At 43.8% G+C, this 21310-nt stretch overlaps 1 protein-coding gene across 2 annotated transcripts; it reads left to right on the forward strand.

Moving 5' to 3' along the window:
* The first annotated feature begins 1382 nt into the window (after positions 1-1382).
* LOC311237740 (leukocyte elastase inhibitor-like) lies at positions 1383-21030 on the forward strand. 2 transcript variants are annotated; one of them, XM_084325715.1, is made up of 8 exons: positions 1383-1564; positions 8603-8743; positions 11025-11142; positions 12079-12221; positions 15741-15818; positions 16090-16179; positions 16350-16524; positions 19150-21030. In XM_084325715.1, exons 1-8 carry the CDS (start codon positions 1388-1390, stop codon positions 19368-19370), a joined length of 1143 nt encoding a protein of 380 aa, XP_084181841.1. In that variant the 5' UTR covers positions 1383-1387; the 3' UTR covers positions 19371-21030. The 2 variants fall into 2 exon arrangements, with proteins under 2 accessions (XP_084181841.1, XP_084181842.1); XM_084325716.1 differs by lacking the exon at positions 1383-1564 and adding an exon at positions 7618-7744.
* Positions 21031-21310: the final 280 nt, after the last annotated feature.

Genomic DNA, 21310 nt, shown 5'->3' on the forward strand with positions numbered 1-21310 from the left:
TGACTAGCTTGTTTTGAGATGTTTGTAATTTGTTTTTTAGTGCCTTTGAGGTGCTTTGGTACCATGAGGTGCAAGCATAGTCGTAGTACCCTTGAATGAGTGCTCCTGCTAGAGTCTTCAGGGTATTCTTGTTTACCAGAGAGGAGATCCGGTACAAGAATCGCGTTCGTTGGTTGACTTTTTTTATTACATTGGATGCCATTTTGTCACAGGAAAGATTAGCCTCTAGGATGGAACCCAGGTAGGTAATTTCATCTTTCCTTGTGATAATATTGTCACCCACTGTAACCGAGAAGCCGTCGGTCTTGCTGAGTTTGTTATTTGAACCGAAGAGAATGGACTCTGTTTTGCCCATGTGTAATGATAGTTTGTTGTCGGCGAGCCATATGCAGATTTTGCCTAGTTCCGAGCTGAGGGCTTTTTCAACCTGTAACTTGTTCTTGTCAGAGACCAGCAAATATAATGTTAGCGGGTGGGAAGCCGGTGGGGTATGTTTAGGTGTCCTGGTCGTTGTAAACTGCGACTCCTACTGGTCGGTTGGGGTGCCTGTTCAGCAGGGAGGGGATCGGGGGGGAAATAGCGCAAACCTCCGCGCGCGTTACGTTCCCCCAGTGAAACTCCTCGCTGTCGGGTGAAAAGAAGCGGTTGGCGACTCCACATCGGAGGAGGCATGTGGTAGTTCTACACCCTCCCCAGGCCGACAGTGTGCGTGCAACAACCAGGAAGGGAATTGGCATAACGACTAAATTGGGATGGGTTTAAAATACAGAAAGCCCAAAAATAAATAGAATATAAAAAAGAAATATGGACAGTGCAGAAACTGCAGATCGAGAAACATCAAAATGTTAGCTAGATATTAGCCCATCGGTCCTTTGCAATTTTCTTTTTCAATACACAAGTTATGCGCTGTGTGAGCCAGTCGAAGGCTTTGTTATTTTTTGGATGATTTTGGATTGTGGTTGAACAGAAGAAATGGAACATATTTTGGAACAAAAGGTGCGCTGACAGTCTGACACTGATGATATTAACTACTTATGTGTCCAAATTTGGTATTGAATGGCACAGTGTTTTCCGATACTCTATAGTATTGAAGCATACCAATAAAATATAGAATTCCGATACTCAGCCCTACATACATGGGGCGGCAGTGGCTCAGGAGGTAGAGGAGAGTATGTGTCCTTGAGCAAGACACTGAACCCCTCTGCTCCCAATGTGCAGGTTGGCACCTGCATCTTGCATGGTTGCCTCCGCCGTCGGTGTGTGAATGTGTGAGTGAATAGGTGAATATGAGGCAAGTTGTAAAGCAGTTTGGATAGAAGCACTATGACATCATGGGACAAAGTAGATGCAATTTCAACTGACGTCTTTTTTACATTTTTCAGACACAATGGCGTCATCAAGCCCACTGTCGGAGGCCAACGCCTGCTTCTCTCTGGCTTTGTTCAAAGAGCTGAATGCAAAGGACAAGACGGGCAATGTCTTCTATTCTCCACTTAGCATCTCCTCAGCCCTGGCCATGGTGCTGCTGGGAGCCAGGGGCAACACAGCTACACAGATGGAAGAGGTGACTATACTACAAGGCCATAACACATGCTAGGCTAGGGGTTTAAAACGCATATAGTAGGGCTAGGTGTTTACACACATATAGTAGGGCTAGGTGTTTACACACATATAGTAGGGCTAGGTGTACTGTTTACACACATATAGTAGGGCTAGGTGTTTAACACATATAGTATGGCTAGGTGTTTACACACATATAGTAGGGCTAGGTGTTTACACACATATAGTAGGGCTAGGTGTTTACACACATATAGTAGGGCTAGGTGTTTACACACATATAGTAGGGCTAGGTGTTTACACGCATATAGTAGGGCTAGGTGTTTACACACATATAGTAGGGCTAGGTGTTTACACACATATAGTAGGGCTAGGTGTTTACACACATATACATGCATTAAAGCGTTCCGTCTCCAGACGGATTTCAGTCTTTTTTAATTTTTTTTCCGTCAATTTGATTTGGAGTCTGACGGAATTGGCTACCTGGTATAATATGATTTGTAGATGCGTAGGGCATTTTGACCATTCTAACCAATCAAACGTGAGCTTGATGCACACACGCTGCTCACAGTGCCCTCCCCCTCACAGACCTGTCTTGTCACAGACCCGTATCATTTGCACCGAAGATAGCAAGCGTGCAGGTCCTCTTTTAACACCACTGAAGCATTAAACAATGGCCCAGTAAACTATTCACTTTAGTTTACTACACAAGGCGTTTTCTAACGTTATCTAGCTGGCTAGCTGATAGCTCATAACATAATTGAAATTCGTTTTTGAAGCTGTGGCTAACGTTAGCTAGCTACCGATCTTCGGGTGGCTAACGTTACTGTAACTGTAGCTTGCTAATACGGGCTGTCCTGGCTGGCTAACTTTTACTTTGCAATGGAGTGGAGCTAACTAACTGTACAAATCGATGTGATTGGCTGAGACTGTATTTTGTACGGTTGGCTGCCTGGCTGTTGTGGATTTAGGTAGCCAGCTAGCAGCTAACAGCTAGCAGCTGTTTCTATTCTCACCTCCATCTCGAAAGTCATGGAAAAAATAGTCTACGAACAGGTCGAAAAGTACCTAGCGGAAAAAAATCTAATCTACGAATTCCAATCTGGCTTCAGAACATCCCACTCCACTGACACATGCCTTCTCTATTTGAATGACCACATCAAACAAGAGGTGGACGCAGGCAAATACTGCGGCATGGTCATGCTGGACCTACAAAAGGCCTTTGACACGGTCAATCACTCCATTCTGATTGACAAGCTAAAAGCAATTGGTTTTGATAGTCTATCAGTGAGCTGGATGCAATCCTACCTTGAGGGGAGGGAACAGATGGTGGAGGTAAACGGTACCCTATCCCCCCCCCTCACAGTGAGCTGTGGTGTTCCACAAGGAAGCATACTAGGACCGCTACTGTTCCTAATTTATGCAAATGACATGTCGTCAGCTTGTGACTGCAACTTGTTCCTGTTTGCGGACGACTCAGCCCTGCTGGTCTCTGACAAGAACAAGTTACAGGTTGAAAAAACCCTCAGCTCGGAACTAGGCAGAATCTGCATATGGCTCGCTGATAACAAACTATCATTACACATGGGCAAAACAGAGTCCATTCTCTTCGGTTCAAATAACAAACTCAGCAAGACCGACGGCTTCTCAGTTACAGTGGGTGACAATATTGTCACAAGGAAAGATGAAATTACCTACCTGGGGTCCATCCTAGAGGCTAATCTCTCCTGTGACAAAATGGCATCCAATGTAATAAAAAAAGTCAACCAACGAACTCGATTCTTGTACCGGATCTCCTCTCTGGTAAACAAGAACACCCTGAAGACTCTGGCAGGAGCACTCATTCAGGGGTACTACGACTATGCTTGCACCTCATGGTACCAAAGCACCTCAAAGGCGCTAAAAACAAAATTACAAACATCTCAAAACAAACTGGTCAGACTACTGCTTGACCTTACTCCTAGAACCCACCTCACCCCTGCCCACTTCGACAACCTAGGATGGCTTAGAGTAGACGACAGAGTACAACAACTTGCAATGGGCCTGGTCTACAAGATACACTACACGACCAAGGTACCCATGTACATGTCAAAATACTTCCCAAAGGTCAGTGAATACCACGATCACAACACCAGAGGGAGCTCCACAAATCATGTCAAACCCAGATTCGGCTCAAATAAGGGACTAAACACGTTTCGCAATTATGCCACATCAATGTGGAACGCCCTACCCAAAGCTGTAAAGGAATGTGGATCACTACCCACTTTCAAAACCTCTCTCAAGGGACACCTACGGGAGACTGCAATTCAACACTGGCCCCTGTAAATATCCTAACCCAATCATTCCAACCCCCTCCAATGTACAGTCATTTACCTAGTATGGTTTTGTCAATAGTTCAATGTACAATTGTGTTTGTTTGTACAGTGTCTCCTCCCCCCCCCCCCTCAATGTACAGTGTTACTTGTTTATACAGTGTGCCCCCCGCCCCCCCCCCCCCCCCAACCACCTCCAATGTAAATTACCCAGTATGGTTGTCAATATCCCAATGTACCCAACCCCCCCCACCCAACCTCCAATGTACAGTTTCTACGTCAAATGTATATACTCCCTTTTCTTGACTCCTTCTGTATCACAAACAGTACTGTATTTGCAAATCTGGTATGTCATAAATATATAGATGTAGCAGTACTGACTATCTGTATGTCATGTATGTCATATATGTCTATATGAATTGAAAATGGGGGACCCTGATGGAAACAAGACAAACGTCTTTCTCAGGTCTGCATCCCCTTAACAATTGTATGTATTGAGCCGTACTGTATTGTACCCATTCTGCAATCTGTTAAATAAAGTTTTCATTCATTCATTCATTCAACTTAACGTCAACACTCTGTTGACACTCTGAGCGAGTTTGCCGATAGCAATGTAACAAACAATATGGTCCGTGCGGAACCATTATCCCCAACACATAGTTATTAGCTAACGTCAGCATAATAACGTTAATGGAAGGAGTAAGCTGGCCACTAAAAAGAAAACACACAGTGTTCTCAGACGAAAAGGATGAGCGGCACCACCCAACAAAAGAAAGTGTCGAGAGGAATGGAAGTTTGAAGATAGCAGTATTTCAAGAGACTGGCTAGGCTACAGTATGATGCAGGGACTGTAGACGGTGGTGAGTTGTTAACTTGTTCCGTGTTCCGCAACTATGTCAAAAAGAAAAACAGAAACAACACATTTGTCATTGTCGTGTTACTTCACAGTACAAATATCAACATCACACAGGTGTATCTATAGACGGTCTCCTCCCCACTGTATATTCTCTCCATGTATGTATCTTTTTTCTCCCACCCACCCTAATGTACAGTCTCCTCCCCATCATAATGTATATAATCTCTGTTAGGATCTATGGGTAACAGTACTCTATATTTGCATATCGTATATGTCACAAATGTAACATTACTATATACCTGCAATCTTATATTAACCTATATATCCTATATAACCTATATATCTGCAATCATTACTATATACCTGCAATCCTAAACCTATATATCCTATATAACCTATATATCTGCAATCTGTTAAATATTGATTGATTGTTATAACAGATTGCAGAATGGGTACAATACAGTACAGCTCAATACAATTGTTAAGGGGGTGCAGACCAGAGAAAGACTTTCCTCTTGTTTACATCAGGGTCCCCCATTTTCAATTCATCATAACATATATGACATACATGACATACAGATAGATAATACTGCTACATCTATACATTTATGATTATGACATACCAGATTTACAAATACAGTATTGTTTGTGAAATACAATAGTCTAAAAAAGAGAGTATATACATTTGATGAAGAAACTGTACATTGGAGGAGGTTGGGTAGGTTGGGTGGAGGGGGGGGGGGCTGTACATTGGAGGTGGTTGGGGGGAGGGTTGGGTAGGCGGGGTGGGGGGGTAACTGTACATTGGATTATCGACTAAACCGAAACAAGTAGGCTCCCTTAAAACGCCAACGCTATTAAAAAGAAATACAGTGGAGGTTAAAATAAGAATATGACTTGGCCTGAAAAAAAGTTCAGTCAGGAGATTTTTTTTTGCTTTAATCCCTGCATATAGTAGGGCTAGGTGTTTACACACATATAGTAGGGCTAGGTGTTTAAAACACATATAGTAGGGCTAGGTGTTTAAAACACATATAGTAGGGTAGGGGTGAGCGATATATCGAGTATACTCGATGTATCGCGGATTGTTCTACCCGAGATGTAGTACTGTACTATATCGCGAACATCGAGTATTTAGTTTATATGGCGCCGCCCGCAGCCGAGAGACACTCGCAGTGCTTTCCTCGAGAAGGGACGGCGGAGCTATAGGCTAACGTTAGTGTAGTCAGGGCTGTACAGTGCGATATAATGTTGCGGTTGTAATTTCATTAGACAGACCAGCGCGGACCTTTAATAACATGTAATTTAATTGACACGAGCAATGAGCTAACGGTAGCTGCTAACCAAGGTATCCATTAGGATTATGCTAAGCTAACTAGCGATAGCTGCTAACCCTGGTAAACGGTCAAAGCGGACTCCACAAGACTAGTTCCATTCGTGAGGAAATGGGGTGGGTTATATTGACAACGCTTGACAACAGCAGTTTAAACATAACTTCATATTTATTAGTTATTCGTTTCTGTATATCATTCAATTTCCATCTCCGTGTGTCTCCATCTCCATCTCTTCCTGTTTACATTCGAGTGTGACGTTATCACCTACGGCAGCTTAGACCAGTGGTTCTCAACCTGTGGTACGTGTACCACGGGTGGTACTTGGGCCCCCTGCTGGTGGTACTTGAAAAAAAAAGATATTATAATTTTTTTCTTAATTTTTTTCTTTTTTGTCTGCAGTCAGGTCACTGAACTTAGAAGCAGGCAGGCCTGGAGTAGCCATCTGGCATACTGGGCATTTGCCCGGTGGGCCGACGCATATGTGGGCTGTTATGATTAAAAAAAAAAAAAAACTGACACTGGGCTGGCCCAATCATATATATCTTACTAAGCACCCCCCCCCCGCCAGTCGTGCAGGTACATGACTGAGAGGGGGGCTGGTACATGACTGAGATGGGGCTGGTACATGATTGAGAGGGGGCTGGCGTGTGTGTGTGTGTCAGAGAGAGAGAGAAATAAAGCCTCAACAAAGAGTTGGAACAGCATGTACAGAATATAGATATGATGTCAGTCTGAATCAGAGCATTCTCTGCCTCATTGAACTCTGAATCATCAGGTTCCAATGAACCCTCAAATTCTGAGAATGGGAGTAGTCACCACTCACCAACTTCCCCATCTTCTCCCCCATCTTCACCCCCGCACTTTCTATTTGACCCATGACTTCTCAGCAGAGCCCAGACAAAACTTCCCTTTTGCTATAAACTCTGCTATAAACTCCAATCTTTTGCCGTTGACACTTCTTCAACCATTATCTGAAATGAAAAAGAAAATGAAAAAGTCTAACCCTAACTAACCTTACTGTCATGGACTTGTCCTAATATACTAACCCAGTGGTTCTCAACCTGTGGTACGTGTACCACGGGTGGTACTTGGGCCCCCTGCTGGTGGTACTTGAAAAAAAAAGATATTCAAATTTTTTTCTTAATTTTTTTCTTTTTTGTCTGCAGTCAGGTCACTGAACTTAGAAGCAGGCAGGCCTGGAGTAGCCATCTGGCATACTGGGCATTTGCAATTGTCAGGCGTTTTATGCTAAATGTGGGGTATGCTTGGGGATATATAAAACGTTATACACTGTTATCTTCATTTTAAGGGTAAATAGGTTGTGCGGCTCCCTGAGCATTTTATTTTGTGGGACGGGGAAAAGTGGCTCTTTTGATAGTAAAGGTTGCTGACCCCTGCTCTAGACCTAGTCCTTACACTGGACACAGTCTGCGAGTACAGGAGCAGTTGTCAAACTGGTTTAACCAAGCATTCATGGTTACACATACCACAGTCTATAGCCTTTTTCTGCCCTTAACCCCCCCCCCCCACCCCCGCTGCCATTTCCGCCACCAGGTGCTCTGTTTCATAAAAAAAAGGCAGGGGAGGCGGGACAGAGAGGAGGAGGGCCGTGTGGGAGCGGAGCGGCGCAGCAGATGCAGATGCAGCAACAGACGGACATGCGCCTCCCGCCACACCTGTTGAAGGTGGTAACTGAGTACTGCAGTAAAGACTAACTAACTAACAACCAGGAGGTCAAAGGGCGTTTCACCGATGACGCCTGGGGGCGCGTGGTGGTTGAAAGGAGCTTTTAGTCGAGAACGTGACAACGACGAGGGGTTAAAGGTGGTCCCGGGTGGAATCTCGCATGTTCTCTCGCTCCCTCGCTTGTCTTCACGCCTCCTTGATTAGTGTCAAACGAGGAGGCAAGGGAGGACTAACACGCATCTCTCCTTTTCTGTGCTCCGGAGTGGGACTTTCCAAGGTTTCTAATGTAACACGATCTAGTGTTTCCAGGGTTATAATGTAACGTGCTACAGTCTTGTTATGTTCTTGTTGCACGTTTACTACTTCCTATCCATTTTTGATGAGCATCTGTCTTCAAAACAGAAGCAACAGGAGTGGGTGGTTGCACACAGGACGGGGCATTATTTTCACATTTGACCTCGCCAACAAAACAGTCAAATCAGACCAGTCTATATCATGAAAAAAAAATGATGACTAGAATATTATTATTCTATTTAATAAAGAAGCATGTTGTCTGATACATAAGTGTGTCTGATGCAAACACACTCTCCTGAATTCTGGTGTTGAAACCGACAGTGTGGTGTTAAGTATCTAGGCTCCACTGTGCTCTGTGCACAAATGTATTCCCTCTTCATATTCCTGTCTTGGGTTAGACTTGCAGGGCTGGTGTTCTCTGGTGTGCTGATGAACCACATGAGCTATAGTTCAGAGTTGCTCCTATAGGACATCCTAACCCAAGACTACAAGTCTGAATCGGTTCAATACATTTCTGCAACGTTGTGGTGTTTGTAACTTCTGTCTCCTCTGATGGTCCACAGTCGCTGCACCTCCACAAGTCCAAGGAAGACATCCATGTGAGCTTCGGCAGTTTGATGGGTGACCTGAACAAGCCTGGTGCTCCGTACTCCCTCAGCCTGGCCAACAGACTGTATGGACAGCAGTCCTTTGACTTTGTTCAGGTGTGTGTGTGTGTGTGAGTGTATCGGGGGTCCCCCTCATCCTGGAAATTCAGAGACTAGATTTCCAGTCATGAAATATTTTATTGTATTTTCTCCTGACTCATATCGCCTATATAAACGTAGGTGTGTATTTTGTTTGAAACTCGACTGTCTGTAGGATTATAGCAGTGCCACCCAATTTGGGGCCCATGCTCCCTTTGTTTTGGCCCGTCATGGCATTTGACAAGCTCATGCTTATTGTCCTCTTTTATTTTTAAAGTGCTGTAAAATCCTACATACGGTACGTAATTTACGCTTAATTACTGTGTTCTCTATGAGCTGAGTGAGTGACTTGTCGTCTGTGGCACGTGGTTTGTGACGCGTTCTGTCAGAAAGGTGTCTTTCCATTTAGTTCATATGAGGGATCTGGATTATGCATTATGAGTTTGGAGTATTGTAATTGCCGCAATTCAAGCAAGTGTAACACAGAACATGTCTGTGTATTATTTGTTTAGGAGAGCTTGTAAGTAAAGAAACAAACAAACCGCGAACAACAAGAGGAGGCAAGATGACCTTATTGTACAGTTAGCAGTGAAGAGTGTAGCAGTCACCTGGAATGAACGGGAGATACTTCATCATGAACCCTGCGTCATTAAAAAAGGAGAAATAAAACTGGAGTTAAATGTGTCAATACTACCAGTAAATGATATGTTTTATGTTTTATTGTGGATCCCCATTAGTCTACACACCAAAGTGAGACTACTCTTCCTGGGGTCCAAACATTAAAAATACAAACACAAAAAAAAGTTAAATAAAAATATAAAACCGCAAACATTGAAAGTACTCACAAGAAAACATCACAACAAACAAAACAGTGAATCAAAGCTCACTCAATATTCATGAGTCAGATATCACAATTCTCCAACCATAAAATACAAATGACATAGTCAGTCCATAAGAACAAAACTGATCAAAATCATTTATATTATTTTAACTCGTAATATAGCATAACTTTTCTCAAGTCACCGATCACCTTTATATTTCCATACTAATTTCCATAATAAGTCAATGACCAAAATGTAACTCATTATTCATGAGCGCAATAAAAAAAAAAAAATTAAACGTAAACTTGTTCCTTACCATAGTTATATTTCTCTGTATATTATTCCAATAAGCAACATGCAATATGACCATTTGTGAGCAAGTGCTGTCCTGGATGCGTGTATATTTTCCCCAATGGAGTTTCACTTCCGCGTTCGGTTTGCGCAATCTGATTGGCCACTGACGTTTCTCTCAGCGCCAATCGCGTTACTCCTAACAAACTGGTTAAGCTTGGCGACTCTTTCGAAGTTGGTTAGTTGGTTAGGGTTAGGGTTAGTTGGTTAAGGTTAGGGTTAGTTGGTTAAGGTTAGGGTTAGGGTAACAGCCTGCTGGCGCGATTGTTAGGAGTAACACGATTGGTGCTGAAAAAAACGTCAGTGGCCAATCGGATCGCGCAAACCGAACACTGAAGTGAAACTCTGTTGGGGAAAATATACACGCGTCTCCTGGAAATGTCCTGGAAAATGATTTCTCAAAAAGAGTGGGAACCCTGGTTTATGTGTCGCGCAGCTCCATGTTTATGTAAGTATGTTAACTCACTACGTTTGGAAACATGGTTGAGGTAAAGGTTTCAGCCTAGGAGAGACACAAGTCCTTGGTAGCATGAATGACACCGGTAGCAATGAAAGCTATGCGTGAAGGAATGGAAAACACATGGGATCATCTTTCACTTTACTCTGTAAGAATGAGTGGATGGATGGATCAACCAATGACTGTCTTACATTTAATCATAAAAAGGTCTTAAAGGAACACTGCAACATTTTGGGAAATTATCTTACCATCTTCTCCAAAGAGAGACAAGAAGATAGATACCAGTTTCCTCTCTGTGCGTTCAGTAGAAAGCTATCTGGCTGCACATTAGCCTAGCTTAGCACAATGAATGGAAGCGGACAGTGCCGGTTAGCCTAGGCATTGTCCAACTAACGCCTCTCCCGAAGGCTAACCGGCACTGTCCGCTTCCATTCATTGTGCTAAGCTAGGCTAACATGCAGCCAGATAGCTTTCTACTGAACGCACAGAGAGGAAACTGGTATCTATCTTCTTGTCTCTCTCTGGAGAAGACGATGAGCTAAGTTCCCAAAATGTTGGCGTGTTCTTTTTTAAATGTGATTTTGATAGGTATTAAGGCGTGACCGAGCAAGCATACAGATTGATCTCCTTCTGTGTCAGTGGCGGCATCTGTAACGATTGATGTTTGCAGGAGTTCCTGAATGACACCAGGAAGCATTACAACGCTGAGCTGGAGTCTGTGGACTTCGCCAGTAACCATGAAGCTGCCAGGCTCAACATCAACAGCTGGGTGGAGAAACAGACACAAGGTAGATCACACTCTCCACACACACACACACACACACAAGCACACACACACACCAGAACGTTAAGATGCACTAATTAAGACTGCTATTTGAAATGAGGACCATTGTAGACTGAACCAGGTACAGCTACACTGAATAAGCATGTTATCTATTGGTCTACAAGGTTCAGATTTTTTCAAAGGTCCAAAGCTTATTATTGCTCTAGTCTGTTCAGCTTGAAACTAAGGGTTGACTGATATATTGGTTTGTAGATGTTGCAGTTTTTTTCTCTAGAAAATCTGTATCTGCCGATATCAAATATCATCCTGACACATTACCGTCTTTCATGGGCTCTAGTGGGTCAGATCTAGTGAAGGAGTGAACATAATGGTACCATATGAAGTGAGAGTTCACTAGAGCAGTGCTTCTCAACTGGTTGAGTTTCAGGGCCCACCCTTTTCCTTAGACATTAAGTTACGTCACAGGAAACGTATGTCTTTCAAAATAAAAGCGCAGCATCATAAATTCTGTAGACCTTTTCCCCCCCTAAACTCTTTAAAAAACAGGGGTTGCGACCCACCAGTTAAGAACCATGGTATTGGAGCACTTCAGTGCTAGCTTATAAGGGGCTATATATTGTTCCAAAGTTTAGCAATATGCTTATGAGAAAAGATATTTTAATATAATATTTAATGTCAAAAGCTTAGCAACATTGTTGCAGGCCAAAGCTGAAGATTAGAGCACTGGTATCATATGAACCTAGAGATCGCAAGGAATCTGCAGATACCAACCATGTCATGCTAACTTACCGAAAAAGATTCCAAATCCAAAATATCCCTTGAGGCCTTTTAATATCAGACTTTCATATCTGCTAAATGTATTCAACAATGATCTGTATCGACCACTACTTCAAACGACATCACTGATCCCCTGTGTGGTCGTCTCTATCCTGTATTCCAGATAAGATCAAGGATCTGCTGAATGAAGGTGTGGTGGATCCCTTGACCATACTGGTGCTGGTCAATGCCATCTACTTCAAAGGCAAATGGGAGAGAACATTTGACAAAAAAGACACCAAAGACGCTCAGTTCAAGATCAACAAGGTAACAGGTCTCTAAAATCAGCAGTTACAATATGTTTAATTTGAAATTAACATATTGACCATTGGTTCTTAGGATTTCAACCTCAAAATAAATACACGCAAGTGCTTTACTCTGAGTCCCGTGGGAAGCGTTCCATGTTGCGTAGTATAATTATTGTGGGTTGTTATACTCTGTTTTCACCAGATTCCGAAATTCCTCTGGAACAGCTCAATAAGAACATGTAAAACATTTATAAGTTCAGCACTTATTTATACGTCTATTGATCAATCAATTCTTTCAAATGAACTTGAATCACTCCTCTTAACCTCATGGAGGGCAGCTGGGGGTCATCTTAGCCTCATGGAGGGCAGCTGGGGGTCATCTTAGCCTCATGGAGGGCAGCTGGGGGTCATCAAGTCAAGTCAAGTCAAGAGTTTTAATTGTCACGGCATACAGGTATACAATGAAATGCGGGTGGTCTTGCCCGCGACGATGTGCAATACAGTGGTACAACATATAATAGAATCCAATAAAAATACAGTGGTACAACATATAATAGAATCCAATAAAAACAACAGTGCAATAAACAGGTAACATGGTGTGACATCTCGGTATCTGTACATAGTATTTACAGAGCATATAGGACATGCTAGGTAGCTTTAGTAGTGCAATACACTGTTCCTGTTGTTATACTAGTTTAAAGTGGCCTTTCCTCTTGGCCATAAGTGTGCGTGTGTGCGGCATGAGTGTTAAAGTGGCTGCTAGTGTGTGAGCGTGCTCAGCGTGCGTGTCGTGTGTGTGCTTGTGTGTGCTTGTGTGTGGATAGTTCAGTTTCTGTGGCTCTCAATGTTCATTGTTCAAGGCTCTGATGGCCTGGGGGAAGAAGCTGAGCCTAAGCCTCTCCGTCCTAGTAGCTGGGGTTCGCAGGCGTCTGCCTGACCTCAGCAGCTGGAACAGGCTGTTATTGGGGTGGTGGGGGTCTTTCATTATTCTGCAGGCTCTGGATTTGCACCTCTTGTTGTATAGAACCTGCAGGGTAGGTAGCGCAATACCCGTGGTACGCTCGGCTGAGCGCACCACTCTCTGTAGGGCCTTCTTGTCCTGTGCCGTGCTGTTTCCATACCAGGCAGTGATGTTTCCGGTCAAGATGCTCTCTACAGCTCCTGAGTAGAAGGACTGGAGTATCTTCCCCGATACTCTGAACTTCCTTAACTGTCTCAGGTGGTAGAGGCGCTGCTTCGCTTTCTTTACTACTGTGTCTATGTGTGTTGACCATGTCAGATCCTCTGAGATGTGGACCCCCAGCCTCATGGAGGGCAGCTGGGGTCATCTTAGCCTCATGGAGGGCAGCTGCGGGCAGGTTTCTTGTGATATGCTTCAGTCAAGACAACGCAGGCTCTGGGACACCGAGGCGTTTTACAATGGGCTCGGCAAACCGCCAAGTCTTGTCAACCTGAACATAATAAAAATGTCTTTTCTTTTCTGGCATGTTTGCACTTTGCACAACCCTCGCTAAATGTACGGTATGGTACCTGCTATCTGTTGAGGGTGGGTTGCCATAGCACCATAAACCAAACACGTAGGTAGTGTGAATGGTATGACAAGCTTGGCACGCCTGTTTGCACAACATGATTCTTCTACATCTGTTTACTGTTGGAAAGATTAACCAGTGAGGGATACATTTTTGGAAGGTGAGTCGAGTTGGCTGGAGCTTAGGTTAGAAAATTTAGTTTGGATCCCTGGACTGACATTGAAATTGTAGCGGGCCCAAGGGACCACTCGTAATTTTGCCAATGGCGAAAATTTACGGTGTTTTCCTTTCCTGGTTACGAGTAATCTTGTCTTTGATGCTGCATGTGGGGTTAATGGGGAAATTGCGTTTCACCAAAGGATTTAATGTTTTGTTAACGTTCCAATTTTTTTAAGCCAAATTGCTGACCTAAATGACTGGATGTTGCAGAGAATGCGCTGACGCTGGTGACGTCGGGTGACCTGATCTGCAATGCTGAGCTGGTTTTGGCCATTTTAGGCAGCTCCGAATGTCTAAATCCCCTGCCTTATCAGAGAGAGAACTGTATATTAGAAGGCCTTGTTCACGGGAACCACAGCTGCATGAACCACAGAGGAAGCTACAGTAGGACAGTAGACGGGAGCAGCCGGAAATACGTCACCCGTGAGAGGTCTATAGGAGAAACAACTGTGGATATTCTCTACCGTTTTCTCAAAGAAGGAAACGTCTTCCACAGAAAGGGAAGAGGGAGGGAGGACAGGATGGCATAGTTTATGGAGGTTCTTTGCAGATTCCTCAATCTTATTGTGAAAGGAGGATTTGACTAGCAATGTTTTTGGAGAATGGTGACAAGAAATTACGGTAAGTAGTGATGTCACCAGGGAGGCGGGTCCTCTTGCACTTCCTCTCTGCACCATGTGTAGGCTCCTCAGGAAATGGGTTGTCAACTGATTGGACCGAAAGAGGACTATTGGTTACGCGTCTATGCCAAACGTCTGTCCTCGGACGGAGATGGAAGGTGGGGAATTTCACTAGATTGTAAGAGGCAGTTCTGTGGAATATTGCGGACTTTGCGGGTGCCAAGCCCTGATAAGTCTACTAGGCATAACTTAACAGGGCTTTATCTCCTGCAAGAGGTTACATGCATTAGATACCTGTGATGTCTTCCATTGGTACAGTGCTGGTCTGTGGGGGTGTCAGATGTGATGTGAATCTGTCCTCCAAATGATCTCAAAGCAGCTTGTCCTTTCATGCAACCTCGTCTGAGGTCATGAGGCGTGTAAAGCCAGCGTTTCTTCAGAGCAAGTTACCTTGTTGTTTCATCAGAGGCCCTCTTGAATGCCATTCCGATGCCGGAATCTCAGAATCGGTGACGTGAACTTAAAGGAACACGCCGACATTATGGGAAATGTGCTTACTGTCCTGTAGAAAAACGATTGATTGATTGAAAACTTTATTAACAGATTTCAGAATGGGTACAATACAGTACGGCTCAATACAAAACAACTGCTAAGAGGATGCAGACCAGAAAAATACTTTCGTCTTGTTTACATCGGGGTCCCCCATTTTCAATTCATCAGGACATTTATGACATACAAGACATACAGATATACATCTGAAGGGGAAGAAACTGTACATTGGTGGTGGGGGGGGGGGGGGGGGGGGGGGGTAGTAGAGGATATCTTACTGCAAGCACAAATAAATGGAAGCGGATATGGATCAGCAAAAACACATCCCTGGAGTTTGGAGGCCAGTTGATCCGTATCCGCTTCCACTAATTAGCTTGCAGCCGGATAGTTTTCTACTGAATGCACAGAGAGGACATTGGTATCTATCTTCTTGTCTGACTCTGGAGAAGATAAGCGGAAAGCTTATTTTCCATAATGTCGGCGTGTTCCTTTTAAGATCCATGTGGGTCGATTGGAAATTAGGAATAGAAAAATGGAAAGAAAGAGACGGAGTGTGAACTACCTCTTTAACGACAAAACGGTGATCAACACTACAAGGCTGTGGTTTGTCTCTGTCTCCAGAACGAGGGTAAACCAGTGAAGATGATGAACCTGGAGGCCAAGTTCCATTTCGCCTTCATCCCTGACCTCAACTGCCAGGTAATATTTCAAACAGCCAATCGATCAACGGTATATATTAGCATCCAGCTGCTATGTATAATAGATTATTTGGAGTCAATGTGGCAGCTAGTCTCAATCAACCCTCTCTCTCTACTAATCAATCGTTCTCCCTCTATCAGACAAGCAACTAATCAATCAGTGAATGTAAGCAGTGCCTTTTTTATAGCTATATTCATGTGAGACTATTAAATTCTTACTATCTCACTCTACTGTGTTACCTGTAAGCAGTTCAGTCAACTGTGTTTGACAGATCCTGGAGCTGCCTTATGTAGGGAAGGAACTCAGTATGCTGATCTTTCTACCCAACGAGATGGAGGACAACACCACAGGACTGGAGAAGGTAGGTCACACACACACACACACACACACACACTCATACTCTCTCTCTCAACACACACACACTCTCTCAACACACTCACACTCTCTCTCAAACACACACACACACACACACACACACACACACACACACACACACACACACAGTAAATGCTGATGTTATTCCCATCCCAGATGGAGAGGGAGTTGACTTATGAGAACTTTAAGCAGTGGACCCGCCGAGGCATGATGGTAGAAGTTCAGGTGGGCCTGCCTCGTTTCAAGATGGAGAAGACGTGTGACCTGAAGGAGGTCCTGAGCAGCATGGGCATGGTGGACGCCTTCTCACGAGATCTCTGTGACTTCTCTGGTAGGAGGGAATATGGAATATGGCTGTTAGCTTTGCCCTTTTTAAAGGACCACTCCACACATTTTGGGGGGAAATACACTTATTAGCTGCTCCCTACTGCTTCCAGTCCTTGTGTTAAGCTAGGCAAGCTGCTCCTTTGCAGACACACAGAGATGAAACTGATATCAATCTTCTTGTCTGAATCTGGGGAAGATGGCAAATACATGTATTTCCCTAAATGTCCTTTAAAGCCCTTTTTAATAAGTAAGCAATCACATGACTAACCTTTCCAGAACTCATGTCCTAATGGCAGTGGCGGCCGCACCCCCTGGTCACTGGAAAGTGGTTTTGGATTTTTCTATAATAGTAGATTTCGACCGCTAAAATATAATAATTATTTTTTATATATAAATGACTCATTTTAAGTGTGTTTGTGTTTAAAATAAACAATAACGTGTAATATATAAAATATAAATCATTGTTTGTGCGTCCTGTTCATCCCCGATCTCTTCTGGGGCGCTAGAAATATTGCCCCACTGACTGGGCGTCATTGCGCAACGCAGCCAATTGAAAAATGCACAGAGCAACATAAATGCACCTAGCAACTAAATTTTGCCAATCAGTGTCTTCAAATACGATGCCTGAGGCGCCGTGTCCACAAAGCGTTTTTTTCAAGGCGGAGCGCTTTGGATATCAAATGAATATGAATGCCCAGAGCGATTCCAAAGCGCAGGGAGCGCTTATTGTTGCGTCATCTGCATTATAGATTGTATATACCTTAGGTCGTATATTACTGGGTTGTCAGACACGGCAAGAATCGGCCTCTCCTCTGCCATGTTTGTTGATCTTTTTAGTCCCGCCACTTACTCGATTTTGATTGATCGGTCGAAAAAAGTGACATTGATGAGCGGTGCTCCTCTGCAAATGTGGAACAATTTTCTACTCGAGGCGCCTAGAGCGCTCCGCCAAAAAACGCTAGCCGGCGAGAGCGCTAAAACGTGAGGTGCGGCGCGGCGCAGGGAAGAGGAGCGCTCCTAGCGTGTCTTTACCATAGAAATGAATGGCAGAAAGGTGCTGGCAGCTCAAAAAATGCTTTCTGTGGACACAGCCCCGGAAGGGTGCTTTTTCTAGCGCCCCAAACAGAGTCATTGTCGAATTGTCTATTCACTCTATTGGCTGAGCATCGCATTCGTGTGACATCACGTCCACCAGGAAATACCAAACGCTAATAGTTGTCGTCGTCGGAAATTGATAATAATCACAAGATACATTCACAGTGTTGGATCTAACTAAATGGATTTATATATGGACACGTTTATGGAAAGTTCAAGCCCAGACCACAAAGCTTCTCGAAGGGTTACGTCCAGGCATGCAGTCGTGCACACACGCGGTTACACGGCGTGTTAGTAGGTCACTCAGGGCAGAAGTGCGCGCAATGATGTGCACGCGCGCACTCGTCGCGCCGTGCGATAAGTACGCGGCCACAACACCGGCACTTATCACCTAGACTTTGCATAATAATAGGATACCTACTGTCCTTCTGTAAAATAACTCTAAGTTACATTGTTAATTTAGTTTGTATTTACTTTTCTAGTTTAAGTTAATTCAATTAAAGAAATTGTAACTACTATTACATTTAAAACATTGTTATGCATAATAATCATCTGTTCTGTGCGCAACTGAGGGAACATGTATGCACGTGCACGTGGCGTGTGGGCAGTTCCAATATTACGACTGCATCACTGGTTACGTCGGACAGACCAGAGGCGCGCGCAGGCACTCACGGTTTAGCATGATGAAATCAGTGACTGTACTCCTGACAAAGTATAGTATGGTTTATTTGTATTGGGAAAGATACAGACACATTAGCTGGTTGAACAACATCTATATGTGTGGTAATAATGCAGATATTGAGTGTATTTCTGTGAAAATGCACGTGGCACACGCCTCGAATTCCAACCGAAGCGAAAAAAATTCCCTTCCTGCCCGCGGCCGGTGTGAACAGCGACGCCCGTTAACATGGGAGCGAAAGTGAAGCGCTGATGGCTTGCCCGCCTCACGCCCGCGTTTGATGTTTTCGTGCCGTTAAGCGCGACGGCTCTTTTTTTGTATGTGATGTTCTACCGGCAAAAAAAAGTGAGTCTCAGCCTCAACATATACTGTTCTGTAGTTACTGAAACTGATTGAATATGGCACCGCCCCACCTAGAATAATTTTCACCAGCCGCCACACTGCCTACTGGGCAATACGCTCTACAACCCCAACTACTGCTGCTACCGTCTCAACCTTTTACTGGGTATAGATTTAATTTTGAGTAAAAGAACATATCTTTGAAGAGTGGAACTCAAAAATGGAACCCCCCCCCTAAATCTCTGCTCAGTTTCTTTGGCCGACCCCATGCGGCAACATTTGCTGGAGCCCACGCCCACCTACCCCCATTTTAAAAGGGGCAACTACCCCAAAATAAGTAATTACCCCTCATTCAAAAGAGGCAACTACCCCCATTCAAAAGAAGTACCGGTAACTACCCCTCATTCAAAAGAAGCATTCCCGCATTGTGTGATTAGATGTGAATGAGCCCGGAGTCCTCTCCTTGTGTCTCTTGTTCTCTTCCCACGTTTGAAGCTCTTCCTCTGCTCCTGACAGGCATGTCTGCAGCCGGTGACCTGGTGCTGTCCAAGGTGGTCCACAAGGCGTTTGTGGAGGTGAACGAGGAGGGCACGGAGGCCGCCGCAGCCACCGCCACCGACATGATGTATTGCTGCATGCCCATGAGATTCTACGCCGACCACCCCTTCCTCTTCTTCATCCAGCACAACCCCAGCAAAAGCATCCTTTTCGCCGGCCGATACTCCTCCCCCGAGTAAACGCTGCACCTTTTACGTGCAACGCTCACGTTTCCTCCGTAGACGTGCTCTGCTTGCCATCCTGCATTGCTTGAGCCGCAAAGGACAAGACAAGAAACGCTGCATCTGAAAACACCACCACTCCATTTTTTATTGATTAGAGTAGGCTAAATGATCATTTAATATATAGATTATCATGAATTTATCAAGCAGGCTAATTTGTCTCCATTTTGGAAAATTACCAGTGACTTATCTACTCTAAAGACTTTTGAAAGGTCAAAGGTCAAAAGTGGGATACCCATTACTTTATGTTTGGATCACTGATTGGAGCCTTTAATCTCTTGCACTGTACTATATATCCTGTACCCCCCACTCGGAAGCCTTACACTATTATGTCTTGTACTGTTGTTACCCAGCAACACAAAATCATCCACTTGCTACAATTTATTCTATTGGCCAGGATGGGCAGTGGTTGTACCCTTTGACCCGGTCTCTGTAACATCCACTATGTGCGTAATGAATATGCTCCTTTATACTGTATGTATATTGTTTACCAAAGATTATCCAGTGATGACATAACATTGAATGTTTCCTTACCAATTTGATATACGTTTTGCAACACTTTACATTTTAACCATGCAAAGTGCTTTTTGTTTTGTCATATGCAATTTAAGTGTCATTTGATAATGAATTGGAGTGTCGTGTGCTCCATTACATACCAGATTACATTTTTAAAACAACAGATGTCATTGGGGCTTTTCTCCCCAATTAAACTACCCCCCCCCCCCCCCCCCCCCCAGACACAGTAGAGTTACGAGACGAGATTTAGATCTTTCCTGCCGGAGTGACCATACTAATCACTCAACATGGGGTTATAGCAATGTCAGCAAACACCTTGGATAGCAACATGGCGGGTGTAGAACAGGTGAGAAAAAGGTGTGTGTGTGCTGTTACATTTTCTGCCAGGACAATAAGCCTGTATGTGTTGTTCTTGAAGCACTGTACTGTATCTGTCGCACGCACGCACACACACACACACCCCAAGGGGTGCTTGAGCACCTGCCTTTTTGAGCCTCATAAAAAAGTGGTATTTAAATTTTTTTTAACAAATGTCCTTTTTGAAGAAAAAATTATATTTTTTTTTGTTACGCATATAGACTGCCCTTCCAACTGAAAAATTTCAGGATAGAATCAAAATATTAGGTAAAGAGAGAGATGCCCCATATTCCATTGCAGTTTGCACTGCCTCCTCAGCGTGCCTCTCCACGGACCTATATATTTTATGCATAGCGTGGGTGGTGATGATGATGATAGAAACCGCTGTAGCGCATACAGAAGGCTCATCTCCCTGCACTCACGGACTGAGCGGCACAGGAGGTCCTTTGTCCCCACAGCCATCAGACTGTACAACAGCGTATTATAGTGCGGGGGACCTGACCTCTGACCCACACACCTGTTTTTACACCTGTTTTTTACACCTGTTTTTATACACCTGCTTTTATCTAATCACGCTATTATTAATATTGATGGGTATGACTTAATTGAATTTTATCATGTACTTATTTTTAATTCATGATGCAGACATAACGTGTAATAACTGTATGGGAACGGTCAATGTCTGTATACTGTTCTGAACTGCGAGATACCCTGCATTTCCCCAAGGGGATTAATAAAGTATCTATCTATCTATCTATCTAGTTGAATGCTGGTATTATACTTACTGAGGGACACGAAGAAGTCAAGTCCGATGGGATTTGGGAATCTCAAATACAAATCGGGATTGGAATAAAAAATGCATTTATATTAAACAATACAGAATATACAGTTCTTGGGGTCTGTAGGGTAAGCACTTATTCCCTCCCCCCTGAACATTTATGGAGATGTATGGGCCTTTTAAGTCAGTGATAAAAGTGTATTTCAAAGATAAGTGAGCTCCTGCACTGATTATTATAGTTCAATAT

The sequence above is a fragment of the Notolepis coatsorum genome (assembly GCF_963971535.1).
Source record: "Notolepis coatsorum genome assembly, chromosome: 12".
Classification (NCBI taxonomy): Eukaryota; Metazoa; Chordata; class Actinopteri; order Aulopiformes; family Paralepididae; genus Notolepis; species Notolepis coatsorum.

Bases quoted from the DNA above. Each gene is read 5' to 3' on its own strand.
- LOC311237740 (XM_084325715.1), top strand. From the start codon at position 1,388: ATGGCGTCATCAAGCCCACTGTCGGAGGCCAACGCCTGCTTCTCTCTG. The intron at 8,744-11,024 runs GTGTGTGTGTGT...TGATGTTTGCAG, and splicing joins AGTCCTTTGACTTTGTTCAG to GAGTTCCTGAATGACACCAG. The intron at 16,180-16,349 runs GTAGGTCACACA...TTCCCATCCCAG, and splicing joins ACACCACAGGACTGGAGAAG to ATGGAGAGGGAGTTGACTTA.